The sequence below is a fragment of the Mesoplodon bidens genome (assembly GCF_964165515.1).
Source record: "Mesoplodon bidens genome assembly, chromosome: 4".
NCBI lineage: Eukaryota > Metazoa > Chordata > Mammalia > Artiodactyla > Ziphiidae > Mesoplodon > Mesoplodon bidens.
Genome location: NC_138160.1, coordinates 127,065,360 through 127,085,255, shown reverse-complemented (window position 1 = coordinate 127,085,255; position 19,896 = coordinate 127,065,360). Strand labels below are relative to the sequence as shown.

Here is a 19,896-nt window from a genome sequence, read left to right as displayed (position 1 = left end):
TTTGTACCTTTCTGTATTGTTTGATACTGTTTATCAAGTGCATGTATTACTTTTAGTTTTTAAGTGTTAACAGGAGTTCTGAGTGATGGGATTATAGGCGATTTTTTATTTTCTTCTTTATACTCTTCTGTATTTAAGAAAACAAACAAACCAAAAACCCAATAAATGTTATTTTTTAAAAGCGATCTATGCCTCATACAGCCTAAAATTTATTTCCCAATAACTTCTTGGTGCTGCTGGGCAAGGGGTAGAACTTCTCTTCTCATGGGTGAGACATGGCCATTCTAACAAATGATCTCAGCAGAGGCCTGGGAGCCCTACAACAGGTCTGGAGATGGGTTTTGTAAGGAGCTACAGTATCCCTGTGCAGTGGCTCAGACGGCAGAGGAGACTGGTCTGCAGGTGTCAGTGAGGGGGCCTGGTTTGCTAAGAGGATGTCAAAACGAAAATTCTCTAGCTCTGAATTTATTTAAAGGCTTGTGAATTTAGGTTTTTAAGAAGGGCTTTAAAAGAAATAAATAGCATTACTCTCTCAGGGAGGGAAATAAACTCCCCTCATAAGGAAAAATACCAAGTGCAAAAGTCACACTTCTATACACAAGGGATACTGTATGGAGGGGAGATTTGAAATAGCCTAGGATTTTAAGGCAATAGAAAATTTCACAAGTTAATGTTTAATATGTCACCTAACTCAAGTTTTTAAAATACATACCCACTTTGTTGGTTCAGATGATATGCCATTTGAAGGTAATACAGAGAAAACAACCATAACATCCCAGGCAACAATTCCTAACCTAAACTTTACATGCCTGGCCCAAAGAAAAACACATAAGGATCAGTACAATTGAACCTATAACTTGGACAGTGCAAATTTCTAGGCAGAGAATTTCAGGAGTTCAAAGAGGCACTGAAAATATTTCCAACTCAGTTATCAAAGGTTCCCAGAACTTCTATGAATGATCCATATAAAATATCTACATTTTATATCAGGAATGTTAATTCATGACACACACAGAAAACAAAGATACATATTATTTTGACATTAATAAAATAGAGCCGCACTTAAGCATACAGTACCTGAGATCCAATTGTATGGGTTATGTAGATGGGGGCAATTATAAATTGCCAGATATTTGATACAGGAAAAAACTTCATTGACTGCCTTCATCCCTATATCAGTGATGATACCAGGATTTTCTACCACATCAGCCAAACCATACTTCACCAGATCTGCATTAGCCATTCTGCCTAGAAAGAGAAATTGATTTAAAAAACAAAAAAAAAGGTTCTTAAAGTGTCATGGAGTGTTGCCAATTTTTTATTTTAACATCCAGTATGATTAGTCTCTATGATCATCCGGCATCATCTCTCCATCATCAGGTTCAGGTTCAGGTACAATTTTAGGTTAGGTATTCTGTACGAATGGTAGCCTTTATTTTGCAAAATAAAAATTTATGTTAAAAGTTAAGGGAAAGCTAGTAGGAAAAGATTATTTTCAATTGTTTAGAAAAGGAAAAAAGAAGGCAAAGTTTTAAAGCAAAACTGAGGGATAAATTGTATTGGTTTACACTTACGGTGAAGTTTTAGTTTAAGCTTTTAAAAAGAAAAATAAAATCTTAAAAATGTAACTCTTTCACTCTGTAAGGATAATGTTTTTGGAGTCGGGTGTGGCCATGTGTGGAGAAGAGTACACTTTGAAATTCAGATTCATTTTTAGAACCATTTATAGGTTAGTAAATACGTACCTAACCTCAGAAAGTGGACTTTTAACTCACACATACACCCACTCTCTCTGCCCTTGGGCTTTAGTGCCCACTGTCTTGTCACAGACTAGGGAGTGGGTTTAGTAAAAGGATCCTCCATTCTAGATTATGCTACTGGAAATCACACCTTATCCCTTGCTTCCTATCATTATTCCTGCCACCTGCCTGACCTTTGCTCTACAGGATGGTCCACTTGACTATGAGCAATTTGAAGGAAAATGGGATTCTGCCTAGTTAGTTTATAGTTACATTTTCGATGTCCAGCGTAATGCTGGGATATTATGATAGAGGAACCCAATAAATGTCTCTCATGGTCCTTGCAATCAACTGACATAAAATACAAAGAAAACACTTGCTCTGGACAAGCTGCCCTGCCCTTCAGGGCAGGGATTCATACCTTTAGCCTGGACATGTTTAAAACAACCAGTCTACTCCCAACTCTTCCAGTTTCACTTTCCATATAGTTCATGGTCTCTCTCCTAGAGTCCCTGTTTTTTGTATTTACTGGCAGTTCTTGGAGATTCCACCTTAACCAATTCTTCATAATTTTTCTGAGCAATTTTCTTTAGTCTCCTGGTAAAAACTTCTTTCTTGCCCTTTGGACTTAAGATTTGCCTTCTCCCCTATGATCAGGTAGATTTTGAACTGATCCCAGGTAAGGTGTTGTCAGAATAACTGCTACAGCCTAGCATGATAAATCTATGTCTTACATTCATTCCTTTGAGACCTGTTCCTGCTCTTAGGGTCTCCTGATCATCACACTCCCTCAAAACCCTGATGACATCACCTAGGACTCAGATTGTTTCTTTCTGATTCAGCCCAGAGGTCAGCTAAAAGTAAAAGCTCCCATTCACTGAATGCTTTCTAAGTGTAAGAGACTGTAATAATAAAAGACCATGTTTTCTCATTTGTTAAATGGAGATAAGACCATTTCCCACTTTTTTTATTGGGTGGTTTGGACCCAAGAAATAACTTGCCCCAGGTCCCATGATTAATGAACTTCCATCTCACTCCCTCTTTCCAAAGCCCCAGCACTAAAGACTACTCTATAGTGCTTCTGGATCTGAGTTTTACACCCCATCACCTTCACATGAATCTCTGAAATCATGAATCTGTGTAAACAAAGAACCCCTAAGTATTCATCCTTGGATCACTTTTCTTATATTCCCAGTACACAGCATCTACTTTTCAGCACACCCATTTCCCCAATCTGGCACTGTCACTTTTACGATAAGTGTATGGGGACAAAGGCGATGTTTCTATTTATATTTTGCCAGAACCTTTGTAACAGAATTGGTGCAAGTTTTACCAGAAGCCACCCTAACCTCCTGGAGAGATGCTTCAAAATCTAAATGGCTGAGAAGCAAGAGATTAAGTGAAAGAGTATAAGCAGTGACCTCTCATTCCTCTCTACATAGTCTGTTAGACACACCTAGCACCTATTTTCATACAGAGAATCCCAGACCGTCTTTGGAGTAATAGAGGAGAGTACGTATATAGGAGAAACGGATGAACTGCAACAAATATGAAGAATGGCTTATAAAAAATATCAACACTAAGAGACTATTAAATATTAAGGAGACTATGAAACAAGTTATGTTGAAAAACGAGATAATGGTAGTCAAAAGGTAAAGTGTTGGGATTTCCCTGGTGGCAGAGTGGTTAAGAATCCACCTGCCAATGCAGGGGACATGGGTTCGAGTCCTGGTCCGGGAAGATCCCAAGTGCCATGGAGCGACCAAGCCCGTGCGCCACAACTACTGAGCTGCAACTACTGAAGCCCGCGTGCCTAGAGCCCATGCTCTGCAACAAGAGAAGTCACTGCAGTGAGAAGCCCGCGCACTGCAATGAAGAGTAGCCCCCACTCGCCACAACTAGAAAAAGCCCGTGCACAGCAACAAAGACTCAACGCAGTCCCCCAAAAAGGTAAATTGTTTTTCTATTGAAAATGTGTGTTGAGGGGAAAGAAACACTACAGGGAAATAGCTGGTTCTAAAGATAATTCTCAAAGACATTCTTTCAGTGGACCTAAATGTGGCAATCATGAAAATACAAAATTTGTCAAGTTTTTAGCTTTCGGGAAAAACAAAAAACAAGACTGTAGAAAAAAACACCTATTACCAAACTAATAATCTTAAGTTACTACACAGATACTATAGAAACAGAATGCTAGCAACTTCACTGAAAACCAGAAAAGCCTGATATCAAATACATTAATTTTGTTTGAAATTACTATGCTAGTTTAGCATTTTAAAGCTACGTTGGTAAAAAGCTGATCTTTTCAAAGCTATATAGATTAAAAATGATTCCTGTGTTAAAAAGGCTAGAAAATAATGCTTTGATTTTTTTTTAATGCTTCACCTGTATTGATGAGAACTGCAACAAAGTAAAAACAAAACAAAAAACCCCAACTATTATTGTGACATATATCAGAAATGAAAAGGGACAAACAAGTCATATTGTTTGATCTGGACTAAGAAGACTTAAGCCTTCTTATGTTCTTCTACAATGCAAATTAGATCCAAAGAAAAAATGTCATCTGGTATGACAGTGAGAGTTTAAGAAGACTTGTTACAAACTACATGGGTAAGAAACTAATTCTTGCAAAAATAAAAACATGCTGAAGGTGTAAATGTTTCTGCATGTCTGACTAATGTCATGTGGAATAAAAGTTTGAATAATGAATTGACATGCATTCAAACCCAAAGGAATGAGTTCCCAATTGTAAATACATTCCAGAAAATGCTGTGAACAAGCCTTCCAACAGCAATCATCATTAAACGAATACTGACCATTATGTGCTTACACTATCTGGAAAATCCAGAACCCCCAGTGGGCTTATTACAGAAATGAAGAGCATGGGCAGGGAATGGGACCTCATCAGAGAGGACCATCAAAAGCTTCAAGAAGTGTGGCAGATCAAATTCAACAAATGGAACCAAGGATGACATTCTGTGAAAAAAATGAAGCAGAATAGGAAAGCAACTTGGGGAGCAAAGGGGAGACAATATCAAATGTAAATGAGGATCTTCTTTTGGGTAGACAATCACTACACTTTCTATAATATGCTAAAATCAGAGGCAATATAGAAAGAAGAAAATCACTGACACTTCAAGTTTAAATTTTTCAAGAAGTGAGAGCACCTAAGATTTTAAGCTGTTTTATATTCAAGAAAATAATGGCACATCCCAATTCAGAGTTCACTTTGTCAAGTAAGTTCCTGACAACAATTTTAGGGATTAAATGAGATAATTCTTACTCTGCAGCAAAAACTCATCTACGTATCCCAGATGAAGGGTTTCAAACTGGGGGAACTCCAACTCTGCCATCTTCAGGGCAGAAAAGACACCATCTTTGGTTAGGGAAGGCTGGATCCGAACTTCATGTAACCTATGAACAAAGAGATACATATAAAAGTAAAATGAAAGCCATCAGAATCAAAGGTACTTCCTAATGTAAGGCTCTGAAAGAAGTTTATCTTACTGAAGTGTCAAAGGCAAACAACTTTCCCCCCTCCACTAAAAAATATCAGATGTTTCCTTTAAAAGAGTATTTTATAAAGTGCGGGCACGTCTTACGTGTACACTGAAGTTACAGTAAATAATAATGAATTACACTGTAATAATCTTATATCCTTTCTGGGACTTTCTTAAACCTGATTAAGTCAAGGCAAGAATCTGCATCTGGCATTTCTTTAATATTTTTTTTAGGCTAGTATTAAGTCCCATTTAAACAAAGAGTATAGTTCTATAGTAGGTAACAATATTTACTCACTTAAACTTACAGTTTTGTTTTATTTATATTCTTAATATTCTACTGATGGAAAGTAAGAGTTTTGTTTTTTAATAAATTGAAAAATGGTTAATTCAATTTAAGTATTATAAAAGTAAAAGCAGAGGTAGACTTTTGATATGTAGGAAATAGTAAACATGGCATAAAGTGATGTGAAAATAGGTTAAAAATATAAAGATGTTAAAGGTCAGGACTCTGTAAAAGCTGACTTCTAACACTGATTTCTGAATAGCAAATATTATCACCAACTAACTAAAACAACTGGGAAAACCATCTGGAGGTTAAAACAATGGCTCCTGAGCAGGCTGCTGACACCAAAGCATCAATGCTGACTTCTGTTGGAGTCTCAGGCACTTCCAGATAATTGCCTGTTTTTCTCTGATGAGACCACGCCCATTCAAAGCTTGCTAGGTCTGGAGTGCAGCTCAGTTGGTCATCAGTTCTAACAGTAGACTCCCACTAAGTGATAACCTACTGCTATTTAAACAACTCCTTTGTATTTTAAATCTGAAAAAGGCATGCTCAAACTTCAAACACATATTCCCACCAATTTTTATAAAACAGGAAAAAACATAATCCTAAGACAAAAGACACAATGTGAAGAGGAAACATACCTACGGGCAGCAGTGATGATGAGGTAACCAAGATCTACTTCAAGTGCATTTTTGCAAGCTCCCAAAACAATAGTGTGCAAATTTCTAAAACCACCTAGTTAGAGGAGAAAAGGAACAAAAACAATTTAAGTGTTCCATTTGACCACAGCACTGTCAGTAAAGCATTTCTACCTACTTTAGATGATAATCGTTTAGGTGTAATCATTTTAGTGCTTGTATATCACATTGTGGTTTTAATTTGCATTTCCCTAATGATTAGTGAAATTTATCATGTTTTCATGTTTACTGGCCATTTAGATATCCTCTTTTGTAAAATCTTTTCTATTCAAAATGTTTTCCCATTTTTCCTATTGTGTTTTCTGACTTTTTCTTACTAATTTTCGTTCTTTCTGGATACAAGTCCTTTGTCTGTTAGCTGTATTGCAAATAGCTTCTCTCACTCTATAGCTTGGCTTTTTACTCTCTTACTCATGCCTTTGATGAACAAAAAAATCGTTAGCACATTTTACCAGTTTTTTTCTTTCTTTCTTTCTTTCTTTTTTTTTTTGGTGGTACGTGGGCCTCTCACTGTTGTGGCCTCTCCCATTGCAGAGCACAGGCTCCGGACGCACAGGCTCAGCGGCCATGGCTCACGGGCCCAGCCGCTCCGCAGCATGTGGGATCCTCCCGGACCGGAGCACGAACCCGTGTCCCCTGCATCGGCAGGCGGACTCTCAACCACTGTGCCACCAGGGAAACCCTTATTTTTTTCTTTATGGTAAGTGTTCTTTGGTATACTATTTAAGAAATCTTTGACTACCAAAGGTCAAGAAGACGTTCTCCTGAGTTTTCTTTTAAAAACTGTATTTTTTACATTTGGATCTACGAATCATCTGGAATTAACTATTGTGTGAGGTATGCTGGCTCCTTAAGTAAAATATAAGGTAGAGTCATTCTTAAACACTTATTAGGGAAGAAAAGTCTCTGCTGCTCTTTTAGGCCCTTTATGCAAACTCTTAGCTTTTGGTACCTCTCTCCAGGTCTTCTAATGAATGACTGCACTGTGGTCTTCTTTTCCTTTCATTTTTTAAATTTATTTTTTACTTTTTATTTTTACAAGAGGTAAATAAACTGACACCAAGCATTCTTTTCCTTTCTGACTTTATCCTGTTAGCTAGAGCCATGGAATAAAAATTATGCTGTTGATCTTGAGGAAGTCTCCATCCCCTTCACACAATGTAATGAAGTGCACTTGTACCAGACTTGATTAACTGACAAAATGCTAAAAATGTACTTACTCATATTTTAACAGTATTAATGATAATGTCTATTTGTTACCAATGGTACTAGATAATTTTTCATTTATATTTTGGATATTCACAGTTACATTTTCTGATCCCAACTATTAATTATCTATATAGCTAAACTTCTTGGTCTTTTTGTTGCAGTGAGGAGATAATTAACGTGGAGCACGTTATGCTACGTATGATCATTTAAAATATAATTATGGGAGCTAGAAAGTAAAATCTTTTTTTCTTTTAAAAGCCAACATCTGATGGATGGATCTAATATCCAACTGATAAACGTGAAAACATTTTATATACTATAAGTATTAAGCAAATGTTAGATTAATATTACTAATGTCTAAGTTCTTTTGTAGAACTAAGTTGTCTAAGTCAAAAAACATCTCTTCCCAGCAAAAGGCACTAGGATATCTCCGTTAACATCTCTCAGAAAGATTCCAAATATAACATGAGTTATTAACTAAGCAATAAGTATTAACAAGCCAGAAAACATGCCTTATCACTCTACTATTTTGAGAAGGTTTAACACTGCATAAAAAGGAAATGAATACTGGCCACACTCATGGTTACTTATTCTTCACTACATACATCAGATAGAAAGTACAATTACCAGCAAGCATTTTCTTTCATAAAGACTCAGAAGAGAAGCTAAATAAAGCTTAATAAATTTTAAACTGATTTTTTAAATATTTAGTAACTAAAGGAAAATGAATACCTGATCTCCAACTGTCTTCAACTACATGTTGGATAAGACCTCCAAGGAAAGGAACTCGAACCATTTCCAAATGTTCCAAGTTGCGGGCAGAGGCTAAGCCTGTTACTAAAGGGACGTATTTCAAGGAGTTTGTGGGTCCTGAAGAAAGACAATTTCAATGGAACAATGTAAATTGTAAAGATGATTTTTCAAATCAGCAACTGAAATGAATAACTTATAAATTCTACGTCTGAAAATGACAGCCAAGTGGCTGGCTCTCTGCAATTTATACTTCTCATTGGAAAAAGTATTAGTTCTGTAAACCACATACTTATTCAGCATAAGGATTTTTCAGTAATGTTGGAGATTTAGTATTTTTTGTAAATTCCCTGAAGTTTCAATAGTTTTGAGCTCAGAATAAATAAGGGGAAAAGACAAGCTGAAAATTTGATCCTTCACTCTAACAAACAGCTCAATGACTTAAACATCTCTCTATGTGACCAGTGTTATATTAGGTGTTCTGGAAGATGACAAAAGATAGGATCCTATCCATCAAAGAGCTTGCAACTGATGCAAACATAAAACTAACATGAATAATTATAAAAAAGATAAAAAGGCAGAACATATCAGGTACAAAAATAAGATCTGATATACTACATACAAAAGAAAAAAGAGAAGAAAGTTTGAAGAACAAAACTTCAAAAATGTATACAAGTGAAGAGGAAGAAGGAAGTGTAAACCTCAGGACAAGGAAACAATAATACAGAAAAACACTCAGGCGAGAGCTGGTATGGCTGTTTGGGAACAGTGAGTAGGCAGGCCTGACAATAAAAGGAGTACCTTGGAAAGGAGTCTGAAATAAGGATATGAAGAGGGGCCCTGGGTATTATGAACTCTGAAGCAAAGCAAAACAGTTCCCACTTGACACACTACGGCAACAGAAGTACTGAAGGTTTCAGAACAGAAAAGTAGTATCATAAAAGCAGTGTTTTATGCTTTAAGGTAGATTAGGTCAGACAACTATTTACATGCAGAATGATCAGGAGGCCAGAGACAAAGAAAGTAAAAAAAATTTATTAAAACAATCCTATAAAAAGTGCCTATAAGAAATATGCAGAGACATTTTAACACCTTATTTTTTCTGCTAAGGGTCAAAGACAAATCATATGTCTACTGTCTTTAAAACAAAAAGTACATTTACCTTCATAAGGTAAGTTACAAACATAAACAGTAATAGCATAATATAATTTCACTTACAAATGTAGCTATGGAGTTTGCTTTAGGACATTTTTAGAATAGTATGTGTATAATTCCACCACAACTATGTACCCTTACCTGCACAGTTCCTCATGACAAAAGTTCGTAAGCTGATGCAAAGAAAATCTTTGAATGGCTGTGGTTTAGTGAGTCTTACCCACTTCATATAAAGGTGCCTTAGCATTGGGATACAAGGAATTTCAGGAACATTCACCCCTAAAGCACATATACAAAAAAATAAAAAACAAGAAAACCACTAAAAGACTCTGTATTCTGTGTATAAGTTCAATAGTCTATTTTTCAAGTTAACAATATATCCTTCCTGTATATTTTCATCAGAACAAATTACCTAATTAACACGTAGGAAGATAAGCTTATTTAAAACAGGCTTGTAAAGAACAATTTAAGAAAACAGTAAACAGACTATTATTTCTTTAGAAAAGGCATATGGGAAGATGGGATTTAAAAAGTACTTCTACATTTTATACACACAAGTTTTTCTTGCAACTCTAACTCTTCCAGAGTTACTAGGAATCATACCTGCAGAGGGCCATTTCTGGAAGAAAGGGGATGTAGAGTGGGAGGATAAGTCAGGAGATATGGAAGGAGACAGAGCATGGGTCACTTGAAAATTCCTATGGTACGAAGCAGTTTGAGGAACCTGTCCAAGAGTCTAAACACTGTAGACTAGGGAACAGCCAAGAAGTGACACAGTTCTCGGACAGAAATACAAGGATCCAGGGTGATGGCATTTAAAAAGCAGTAGCTGGCAAAACCAGTTTAATATAACTTTTAACCTTGAGTCAGTAGAAGCCCTGCTAGCAATAGCAACTAGAGAAAGCAAAATTGGGAGTACTTAAATTGTTGGTTCTTTGAAAGCTAAATTCTGCAGAATGCTCCTACTGTAAGGATTACCCCTTAACCTGGTCCATGCAAAAAAACATAGTTGGCTTTAGTACTGAACTATGCATAAACACTGTACTAATTAGGGATTAGTCCAAAGGAAGAAAAGCAGAAGAAGTGAGGTACAGATTGGGACTCAAGATGCAAAACTCACAAAGGTACATTTAGCATCTACCATGATGGTGGTAGCTCCGACTAGGAAACCCAAGGGTAGCAAGGGTGAGACAGATCCAGACAAGACAGTTATATTCTGTGCCCAATCCACACTTTAGCCCAAATCCATTCTATAAACAAAGGACACAATTACCTGTCTTCCCCAGCATTTTCATTAATTTACTATACACATTTGTACCACCGTAACAGTGTTAAACTGTTGAATTAATCAAATGAATTAAATGCATTTCAACAAAATTTACCAAGTACTTATTATATTTGCAATGAACTGTGACAGGCATCATGGAAAATATAAAGATATAAAAACAGTCTCTGACCTTACAGAGCTTATATTATAAACTTTAGATATTACAGAATCCCTTTATTATCTAAAAGTCTGAATTCAAACTAGACATCCAACTCCTTCATCGGAACCACTCCTCGATCTTGTAAATGAAGGGTTGCTAGAGAGCTTTGCTCTTCTCCCATAATTGCACACTAAGACTTATTTAAGACCTAGTCCTTATCATCCCTGCTGCTCTCCCTTCACCACCTGACCCAGTTTCAGAAATACCCAGTTCTTCAGGGCCATCCCCAATACGTGCAATAAGGTACAGGAGATACTCAATATGTATATTTTAAAGAAAATATTTAAAAAATATTAATAGTCAGACTATAGTAACAGGAGTCCCCCAAAATTCCTTTCAGCAATCTAAGCCAAAGATGACAAATTAAATTTGAGAAAATATCTGTTCTTATCATTTACTTAGGTTGAAATTATTAGGATACAATTTCAGAGAACATTTAGATGGAGAATGCACACTGTGACCATTGCAAACAAGGTGCCTTTGGAAAAAGACCACTCCCTCTCCATTTCTCAGGAAAAAGGGAAGTGGCAGAGTTTCCCATCAGCTCTGGGTTGAAGAAAGAGGGGCAATTTTCTGCTTGGAGAAGATACAAGTAAACTTAGAGTTATCTAAGATTTTTTATTCTGTGATGTTCTAGAGCTGAGCAGGATAATAAAGTAGCCACTAGCTACATGTGGCTATTTGATAAACAAACATAAAATAAAATTTAAAAATTCAGTTCCTCTGTTTCACTGGCTACAGTAGGTACCATATGTGATAGTACAAATATAGGACATTTCTATCACCACAGAAGGTTGTACTGGAGAACTCCCCTCTAGAGGGTAGAACTAGGAGCAAAAGGTGGATATCTGAGAACAAGGGCAGGATTCTGGCTCATTCAAAAAAGAAAGAAAGAAACAAACAAAAAAAACCCCAACAACCTTCAAAACTACCCAAACTGCCTATCAAAACGGGATCAGATTGGTTCTGAAATAGTAGTTCCCTCACATACCTGTCCGCCGCCAACCCCCCACTCCCTGGGGCCCTTTAACGGGAAATCTAAAATTGTATACATGTCTCACAAGCATTTCTTTTGCCATCATCAATCAGCAAAGCCGTTTCTAAAATCCTCATTGTCCCCTTTCAGAGAATATTCAGTTGTATGGCATTTCAAGGAGTCACAAGCAACCCAAGAAACATGTACTCACCAACTAAATGTAAAGTTTGGATTTTGGCTCCTACAGGAATTTTCAGTTTATTTTCAGGAGGAATTGGAAATGCTCCATTACGATTACGAAACTTCCCCAAAATATGAACATGTGGCATGTATGTCCAAATAGATTCTACCAATTCCAAGTGAGAAGTTTCCACACCCTACAGAATAATGCCAAAGCAAACACAAGAAAGGCTTTTAATTTAGCATCCAAAGCTTCTATTTCTGTATCATAAGATGCTAAGTATGCAGTGGAACTTAAAAGTTCGTTGTGGATGAAATTTTCATGTGACTGAACATGTTCTATCATTCTTCTAATTTAATATCTCATCAATTAGTTGATGTCAAATGTTCAACCAGGTGCACTCACCACTAAGTTCGGGCATGCCTGCAACGCTTCCAGAACTCCTGGAATGCTAAAAGCCTCATGGCCCCGTACCCTTCGCCTCTCAAGGTATCTAGGGTGAAGGCCATATAGCTGTTCAACATCTGGCATCTTCTTCAATAGTGTCAGAAAACTGGAATCTGTGAAGCCTAAGAAGTTCACAAGTATTTAGAGCCAAGTTCATCTTTCTGTTGTTCAATATTTACAGGCACTTGTAATTTTTATCAAAAGTTAAAACAACAACAAAACAAGAGATTCCCTTTTAAAATTTTCATAAGGCTAATACTACAGCTGAACAAATGGGTAAACAGAAAATATTTCCCTTAGTAACAGAGGAAATGTGTCAGGAACACCACTTACTCTGAGTTGATACTTTACAGCTGAAACTTTTAATTTACTATTTTCTTTTTTGTTGTTGCTCCTGCTTTTAAAGCACAGAAATCTTCAACTAACAACACACTTAACCCAGATGACTTGGACCTATTTGACTGATGTGTGAGGACGGACAACCTTTCTGGCCACCACCCTCCTCCCCCAAAGGTACTCTCTGGTCCATAAAACCTCTAGGCTCTATAGAGGTCACAACTAAAAAAATAAGTAAGATAGGATCCCCATTTTCAGGAAGCTCACAGTTCTAACCCAAATCCCATCTCAAACTGGGTTCTCTTAGTTACCCATTTCCCAATAATTACTTTATCCTGTGTTTAACTATCATTCCCAGGACATTTTAGACAATTCATTCTTTTGAAAAAGACGGATGCAAGTTAGCTAAAAGAGCATAAGCAATCCAAACTACAAGGATGCTGAACTGACAGACTATTTATCTGAGAGGCCAGCTGTGCTCCACAGTGGGAAACAACCAGATGGCAAGAGAAAGATACAGGTTACTTCCACAGTACAAGTTGCTGGTGTGGTAAGTAAGGAGATAAGTCTCATACTGATGATATTTTATTATCTTACTTTTTGTTTTTAATGGAGGCCATCAGAAAGCTAACTGTCTACTCACTAATGATAAATAAAAATATTAATTTTCAAGAATAAAAATGAAGTCCCAGGGCTTCCCTGGTGGCGCAGTGGTTGAGAGTCTGCCTGCCAATGCAGGGGACACGGGTTCGTGCCCTGGTCCGGGAAGATCCCACATGCCGTGGAGCGGCTGGGTCTGTGAGCCATGGCCGCTGAGCCTGCGCGTCTGGAGCCTGTGCCGCGCAATGGGAGAGGCCACAACAGTGAGAGGCCCGCGTACCACGCAAAAAAAAAAAAAAAAAAAAAAAGAAGCCCCAAACCATTACGTCTTACTACAGTTTTCAAAAGTTGTTCTACTTGTACAGGGCTAGTTCTACTTGTACAGGCTACAGGCTATGCTAGCTTCAGATTCACGAAAAAATGAAGAGTAAGAAGGGACCTCAAGAGATTACCTGGTCTCTCTAATTATAATAACAGTTCTTATTATTGTCTTATACAGTAACTCTACTAAACCATTCAATGTGTTAATCATTTTACATATCTACTCTCACAACCCAATGAAAAGGTTTATCACCCCATTTAAAAATGTAAAAAATGAATGTGACCTTTGCCAATGTCCGTCCTCTGTTGTTGTACATTACACATTGCCTCTCGCCACCTTCTTTACAGAGATGGTCTGAGAGTCCAAGGAAATCACATATGTAAACCATAAAGTGCTATATAAAAACCTTATTTAGCATTATTATGTAGAGAATCAGGGTATAAACTCCAGAGACCAGACCAAGGTGGCATTAGCAAAGCAGGGTTAGTAAGACTTTATTCTAGGCTATAGAGACTTTGCTTTGACTCTCTTTTATATTTGTGGCAGTGATGGGAAGTCTTGAGCTCACAGATATTTATCACAGTCTAAAAGAAGCCAGCAATGTGCAGACAAATTCTTCTCTAATTTGATACGGGGCAGAGATTTTAATTGTAAGATTGCACCACATGGGAGCTCTGCTATCCTATCTCTTTATGTAGTGCATTAACCCCATGTCCATATTTCCTACTGGCCTAACCTCTGTTACAGAAAATCTAATAAAAGAAATGACAGTCCTTCTCACATTGCCCTGATTTTTTCTTTCCTGCTGTCTCTGCAATATGATGAATGCTTTTCCCTTACGATAGTTTCTTTAAAGTATTTGAAGACAAATGTGCTTTGCTTCCCATCGAGCTATGTTCTAGCCTCAAGTCTCTGCAGTGTTCTTCACAAAAAGATATAGTGATAACTCTGGCCAACTGATAACAGTTATCAGTTGACTAATGACCCTCTTGAAAGCTTATGCAGCACCCCAAACTGTACAATATCTCAGTGTTTCAGAGGCAGTCTGTTCTGTTCCACACAACAGAACAGAAGAAGACAATTATCTCCTCAGCCCTTCACTTCTATTAAGGACCCCTCCCCTTTGCCCAGCACCACAGCTTCATCACATTTTCAAAATATCAGTATCTGAATATTGTTGATGAAAGGTAGTTTAAAAAGATATTCAAAATTGCTAAACAACATTAACTAAAGTGACATAATTAACAGGTTGGTATTAACTGAAAAGAAGCCTGATTAGCCCTTAATATTATTTCTTCCCTTTGAGGTATGCTCTGCTTAACTAAAGTCATGAACTTCCTTTTCCGGTGGTCTCTTTACCTGAGGTCCATTTGTTGTGGTTAGGGTACTAACTTTGAGTTCTTCACATGCAAGGCCAATGCATTATTTGAGAAATCTCCAAGACCTAGCACAGGCCTTTTAAAAGTGCTAAAGAAATGAAAGTTCCAGAAGTGCAATTTCTGTGACCTACAACTAGAGCAGCTTTATAAAAATTGATAAATAACTGTTTAACCAGAGGGTGCATGAAAACCTGCATCATGGAAGAAAGGACGCTTTGTCAAATGTGACAGACATATACTCAGCTAATCAAAGGCTCAATATGTATTCTCCAATCATATATTTGTGTAATAGACTGATGTAGTTTCTTAAGGAGTAGGAAATGAAAACAGACCACTAAAACAGTAAAGCCTCAGGCAAAACTCATTTCATCAACCTAAAAAATTTAGATAAAATCCTGCCTCCCTCCCTACAAGGTGCCTAGATTGCCTATCCCAAAGCAACAAGTAGCTTTTGATGGGAACGTTATTAGTAGTTTCCAGTGGGGCTCCACTGTACATTACAGGCTAAATTTACTTACCACTCGGCATGTATTCCCACCATCGCCCTGCACAAAGATCCACTACCCTCACAACTCTCAGATATAGGGTGACTGCTTCCTTTAGCTTCCGGGAAAGACATTCCATACACATGATATCCTGCAGAGGGAGGTACCTTTGTAAGAGAAAGAAACTCATATTTATCAAGTGGGAAGTACTTCATCTCACTGACAGGTTATTTTTTTCCTTCCTCCATTCTCCTGTCCCTCAAATAAAATAAGACTGTAGTAATATTCACTGAGTTTTAAGATTAACATGCATACATACCTTTTTACTAAAAAAAAAAAAAAAATCAGCAAATACTCAAGCACCCAAATAAAGTGTGGAGCTCCCTCCATAGAGCATTTGATAAATCCTGCCTTTCTCCTTTTAAGTTTTTAAGGACAAAGAAAATCTCAAAAGAAAAAAAAAAGGAAGGATAAAAAAATCTCAGTACATTTCAAGGTATAGTGATAAGGGAATGTACAAAAGACCAGAGAACTGATCAATTTGAACCTAACCAATATTTTTTCATAGATTTTACAGAATCCATTTCCTAAAGTGGCTAAAAAAAATTCCTCTCTGCTCCCGCTCAACACCACCCAGAATCTCTACTATTTTCTTCAACAAATATGTATACTAAGTTTATAGTGTACATTTTCCCCTAGATCTTTTACCTTTTAATCACATACTCTAATAAAAGTATTGCATAAGCATTAAGTGAAAACACTCATCTGAATTACAATTTCCTTTTCTTCCGACCTCCCATGTTATCTCTTCCTTCATGAAGCTTTTCAACTAACCTCTACTTTTGTTCTGTTTCCAGTAATACCAATATATATCTCTCTCTCTCAACAGACCTAGGTTAATTTAAAAAAAAAAAAAAGGCAAAAGCTACCCTTTACTGAGCTGGTATTGTGTCACAGACACTGTACTACAGTCACTGTTTCACAACTTTTGCAAGCTAGGTTCTTTTCCTGTTTGCAACACAGCCCTCCCCCAATCCTTTTTCTTCCCTTCTCTGTTCTGCTGTGTTCCCCAACCCTCTGGCTATGAGGTGGCTTTGGCCAGTGGAAGGCAGGGCAAAGGCTTTCTGCTATTGCTAGTCCCTTAGCTGAATGAATCTTCAGCATCTCTTCCTCGTTCCCTTAACCCTACCTACACCTCTCTGAATGATCCCTTCATTAAGTTACCTTCAAATTCCAGCTGAGGGTATCTTATCTCCTGCTACAACCCTCGTTGATATAGTAGGTGCTATTGTTATTCCACTTTACAAGTGGTGAAATTGGCTCAGAAAAGTTAACCAGAAAAAAGTCAACAGCTTAATAATTTGAGAGAGGAAGAGCAAGGATGTCAACAGTTCGGTCTATTTCCTAAAAATTCAGCTAATTCTAAAGGAAAGTCCAGGTATACCTGCTGAATATTTCTCTGCTCTATTTTTTTCTACCTCTGGCCCCTCTGCATTCTCCTTTGTAACTATTTAAATAAAGAGAATAAAATAAAGTCAAATTCTCTACCAAAAAAGCATTATTGCCAACTTAATTTACAGTTTCCATAACTTAGATATGAGGATACTTTTCAGAAACTATATAACTATACACTTTATAAACAATGAAAAACTGAATTTGTTTTCTAAATCAAGTTTTGCCACTAAAACTTTTTTCCACAAATCACTGATTTTTATCCAAAGTATTTGCCTGAGTTAATATTATACTCCCTTGAAATACAAACATCAGTAATCTTATGGAGATTATCTTATATTTGCCCTCAGAAAAAGAATGTATTTTTACTCCACAGATACATAGTCAAAAAGTTGGAGTTCAAGAGGCAGATCAAACATATTTTACAAAAGATGTGTTTAACATGGCAGGTACAGCAAAGATTAAGTTTCCTTTAAGGAAGCCATGGTTTTTCTTGTTTCATGAAAACATGCTAAATGGTTATTACAGGACTACAAAATGAGTCCTCAGATAAAAACTTTAGAAGCCTAAAAATAAATGTTTATTTTTAGAATACCATATTCAAGTACTCAGCTTAGTTCACAGTTCTCCTTACATTCTGCCAATTTGCTGCATGTTTTTTTCATTATAACCAGGGTAACATCCTTCTATTTGATTCCACTCCTTCTACTGTTATATTCTGTTTGAACTGCAAAATCGAATCCACTCTCAATTTAAAATATGATCAAATTTGTTCATAATATGCCCTACCATTAGTCAACAAACATCTAACACACATCCCTAGAAACAATTCTACCTATGCTTTCCTCTAGTATTTTAATAGCTTCATTGTTTAATTCACTGATACATTTAGAATATAGTTGTCAGATATGAGAGAGAACATGCTTTTATTATTTTCTTCAAATGTTTTTAGGTTGTGACATCATCACTGAATAATCCACTCAGCTTTTCCTCACTGATGTGAATACCAAGTTTATCATACACTAGATCCCCACGTGTATTTGAATCTACATATGGAGCCTATATATGGAGTTTGTTTTACCCAGCTGTCTGGCTATCTTCTCCCGTACCAAATCTTTAATTATTGTGTATTTTAGAATACATTTGAACATCTAGTAGGGTTAGACTCTTTTTCTGAAAAATTTTGGCTACAGAATTTTTCCTGCCAGATGAACTTTAGCATTATCCTATTATGTTAAAAAAAGTCTATTATTTTAATTGGGCCTTCTATTCCCAGATAGAACTGAACAAAAACTGCACTGTGTCACATAATAACAAACTGCAGAAGATAAAGACTAATACAAATTTATACTGGAAAAGAAAAATAAAGTGCCCATAGTTCCCTAAAATAACTCTGCTATCACGATTTTAAAACCTCTTAATCTGCAAATATTCAATAATTTTTTAAAAATTCAAAACTTTTCTAGCAACTTCATATATGGAAATCTCCCCTAGGTAAATAATCTAAAATAATGGAAAATTCAGATGCTTAGATAAGTTAGTTGCATTATATAAGAGAAAAATTAGAAACAATAGAGACGAAAGAATACAAGAAAAGGTAATTATCATGTCATAGTCAGTGGAATAGAAAGCAGTGACTAAAATGATAATTATGAAGACCATGCAGCAATATGAAAAAAGGCACAACACAATATAACCATTAACACTTACCAAGTGTTTATGCCATGCAGTGTACTGAGTGCTTTAAAAGCATTATCTCATTGAATCCTTATAATAACATCTTTATATCTATCACTGGTCCAGAGATAGTAAATGAGAGACTCAGGATCAAACTCTGGTCTCTCATTCCAGAGACAAAGTATATTAGGATGTGTTTATTTGAGTGGATAATGAAAGAAGAGAGCAGGAGAAACTATAATGAAAGGGTTTCATTGGTTGTTTTTTTGGTTTTGTCTCTGGTTTCTTTAACAATTGTTATAATATAGTTTAGATAAAAACATAATTTTAAAAAAGGATTTTGAAAAAAATTTACCTCAAAACAACTTTAATGTGTGCACTGTATATACCAATGATGGGTATTATTTCACAAAACTTTTTTCATTTCCTTTTGTGTATGTGCACACAGAGCAAAATGTGTTTCTCACTGTGGATTGTAATCCAAAAGTCAGAAACACTGCTTTATATCATACACACAAGGTACTGTAATAATAAAAGTCAACAAATCTATCAGTCAGTAAGAATTCCAAGAAGCCTGGAATGTTAACACAGTCTAGATAATGGCTGCCCAATAAAACTTTCTCCAATAAAGGAAATATTCTCTGTCTTCACTGTCTGTGCTGTCCTATACTGTAGCCACTAGCCATACTGGGTCTTTAATTTAATTTAAATGCCACATGTGGCTAGTGACTACCATATTGGACAGCATAGCTCTAGCATTTGCTCCTACTTATACTATACATTCCATGTAGGTGAAAATCAACCAAATAAAATCTTACCTAAAAATATGGCAAAGCACTTCATGTGAAAGTTGATTCATATAGTCCTTTGTTTCATCTGATATTGTTTCTTCAGGAATATCACTGTTCATGAGACACATTTTAACACTTTTCTTTCGTGGACCCATTGCTGCGTTATCTCCAGTATCAAAGAGCAAATCTCCCCTTTTGGTTACTTGAGTTCAAAGACCTGAAAGCAAGCAGTGATTAGAGTAGACTAAAACACACCAAACCCAGATGCAGAAATTATCTTGGTAAAACAATGCTTATTTTAGAATACAGACACACAAAGGTAGTGCTATTACAATGGTACAGACTACATTCAAATTAATAAAAATACTACACAAAAGGCACAGAACATCTTTTTTCTGAAGACAGTAGAGATAAAAATGCATT

At 36.4% G+C, this 19,896-nt stretch overlaps 1 protein-coding gene across 7 annotated transcripts in view; it reads right to left on the bottom strand.

The window, feature by feature from the left end:
• Nucleotides 1-19,896, bottom strand: part of FBXO38 (F-box protein 38) — a 53,836-nt gene that overhangs the window by 27,082 nt on the left and 6,858 nt on the right. For all 7 annotated transcript variants that reach the window (XM_081232489.1, XM_081232492.1, XM_081232493.1 and 4 more), the window contains exons 2-10: nt 19,501-19,690; nt 15,587-15,720; nt 12,390-12,553; nt 12,015-12,180; nt 9,482-9,619; nt 8,168-8,305; nt 6,170-6,263; nt 5,023-5,153; nt 1,078-1,248 (exon numbers count right to left, since the gene is read on the bottom strand). In XM_081232489.1, the coding sequence (XP_081088615.1) occupies nt 1,078-1,248; nt 5,023-5,153; nt 6,170-6,263; nt 8,168-8,305; nt 9,482-9,619; nt 12,015-12,180; nt 12,390-12,553; nt 15,587-15,720; nt 19,501-19,628 (1,264 nt within the window). In that variant the 5' untranslated portion in view covers nt 19,629-19,690. The remainder of the gene's footprint in view (nt 1-1,077; nt 1,249-5,022; nt 5,154-6,169; nt 6,264-8,167; nt 8,306-9,481; nt 9,620-12,014; nt 12,181-12,389; nt 12,554-15,586; nt 15,721-19,500; nt 19,691-19,896) is intronic.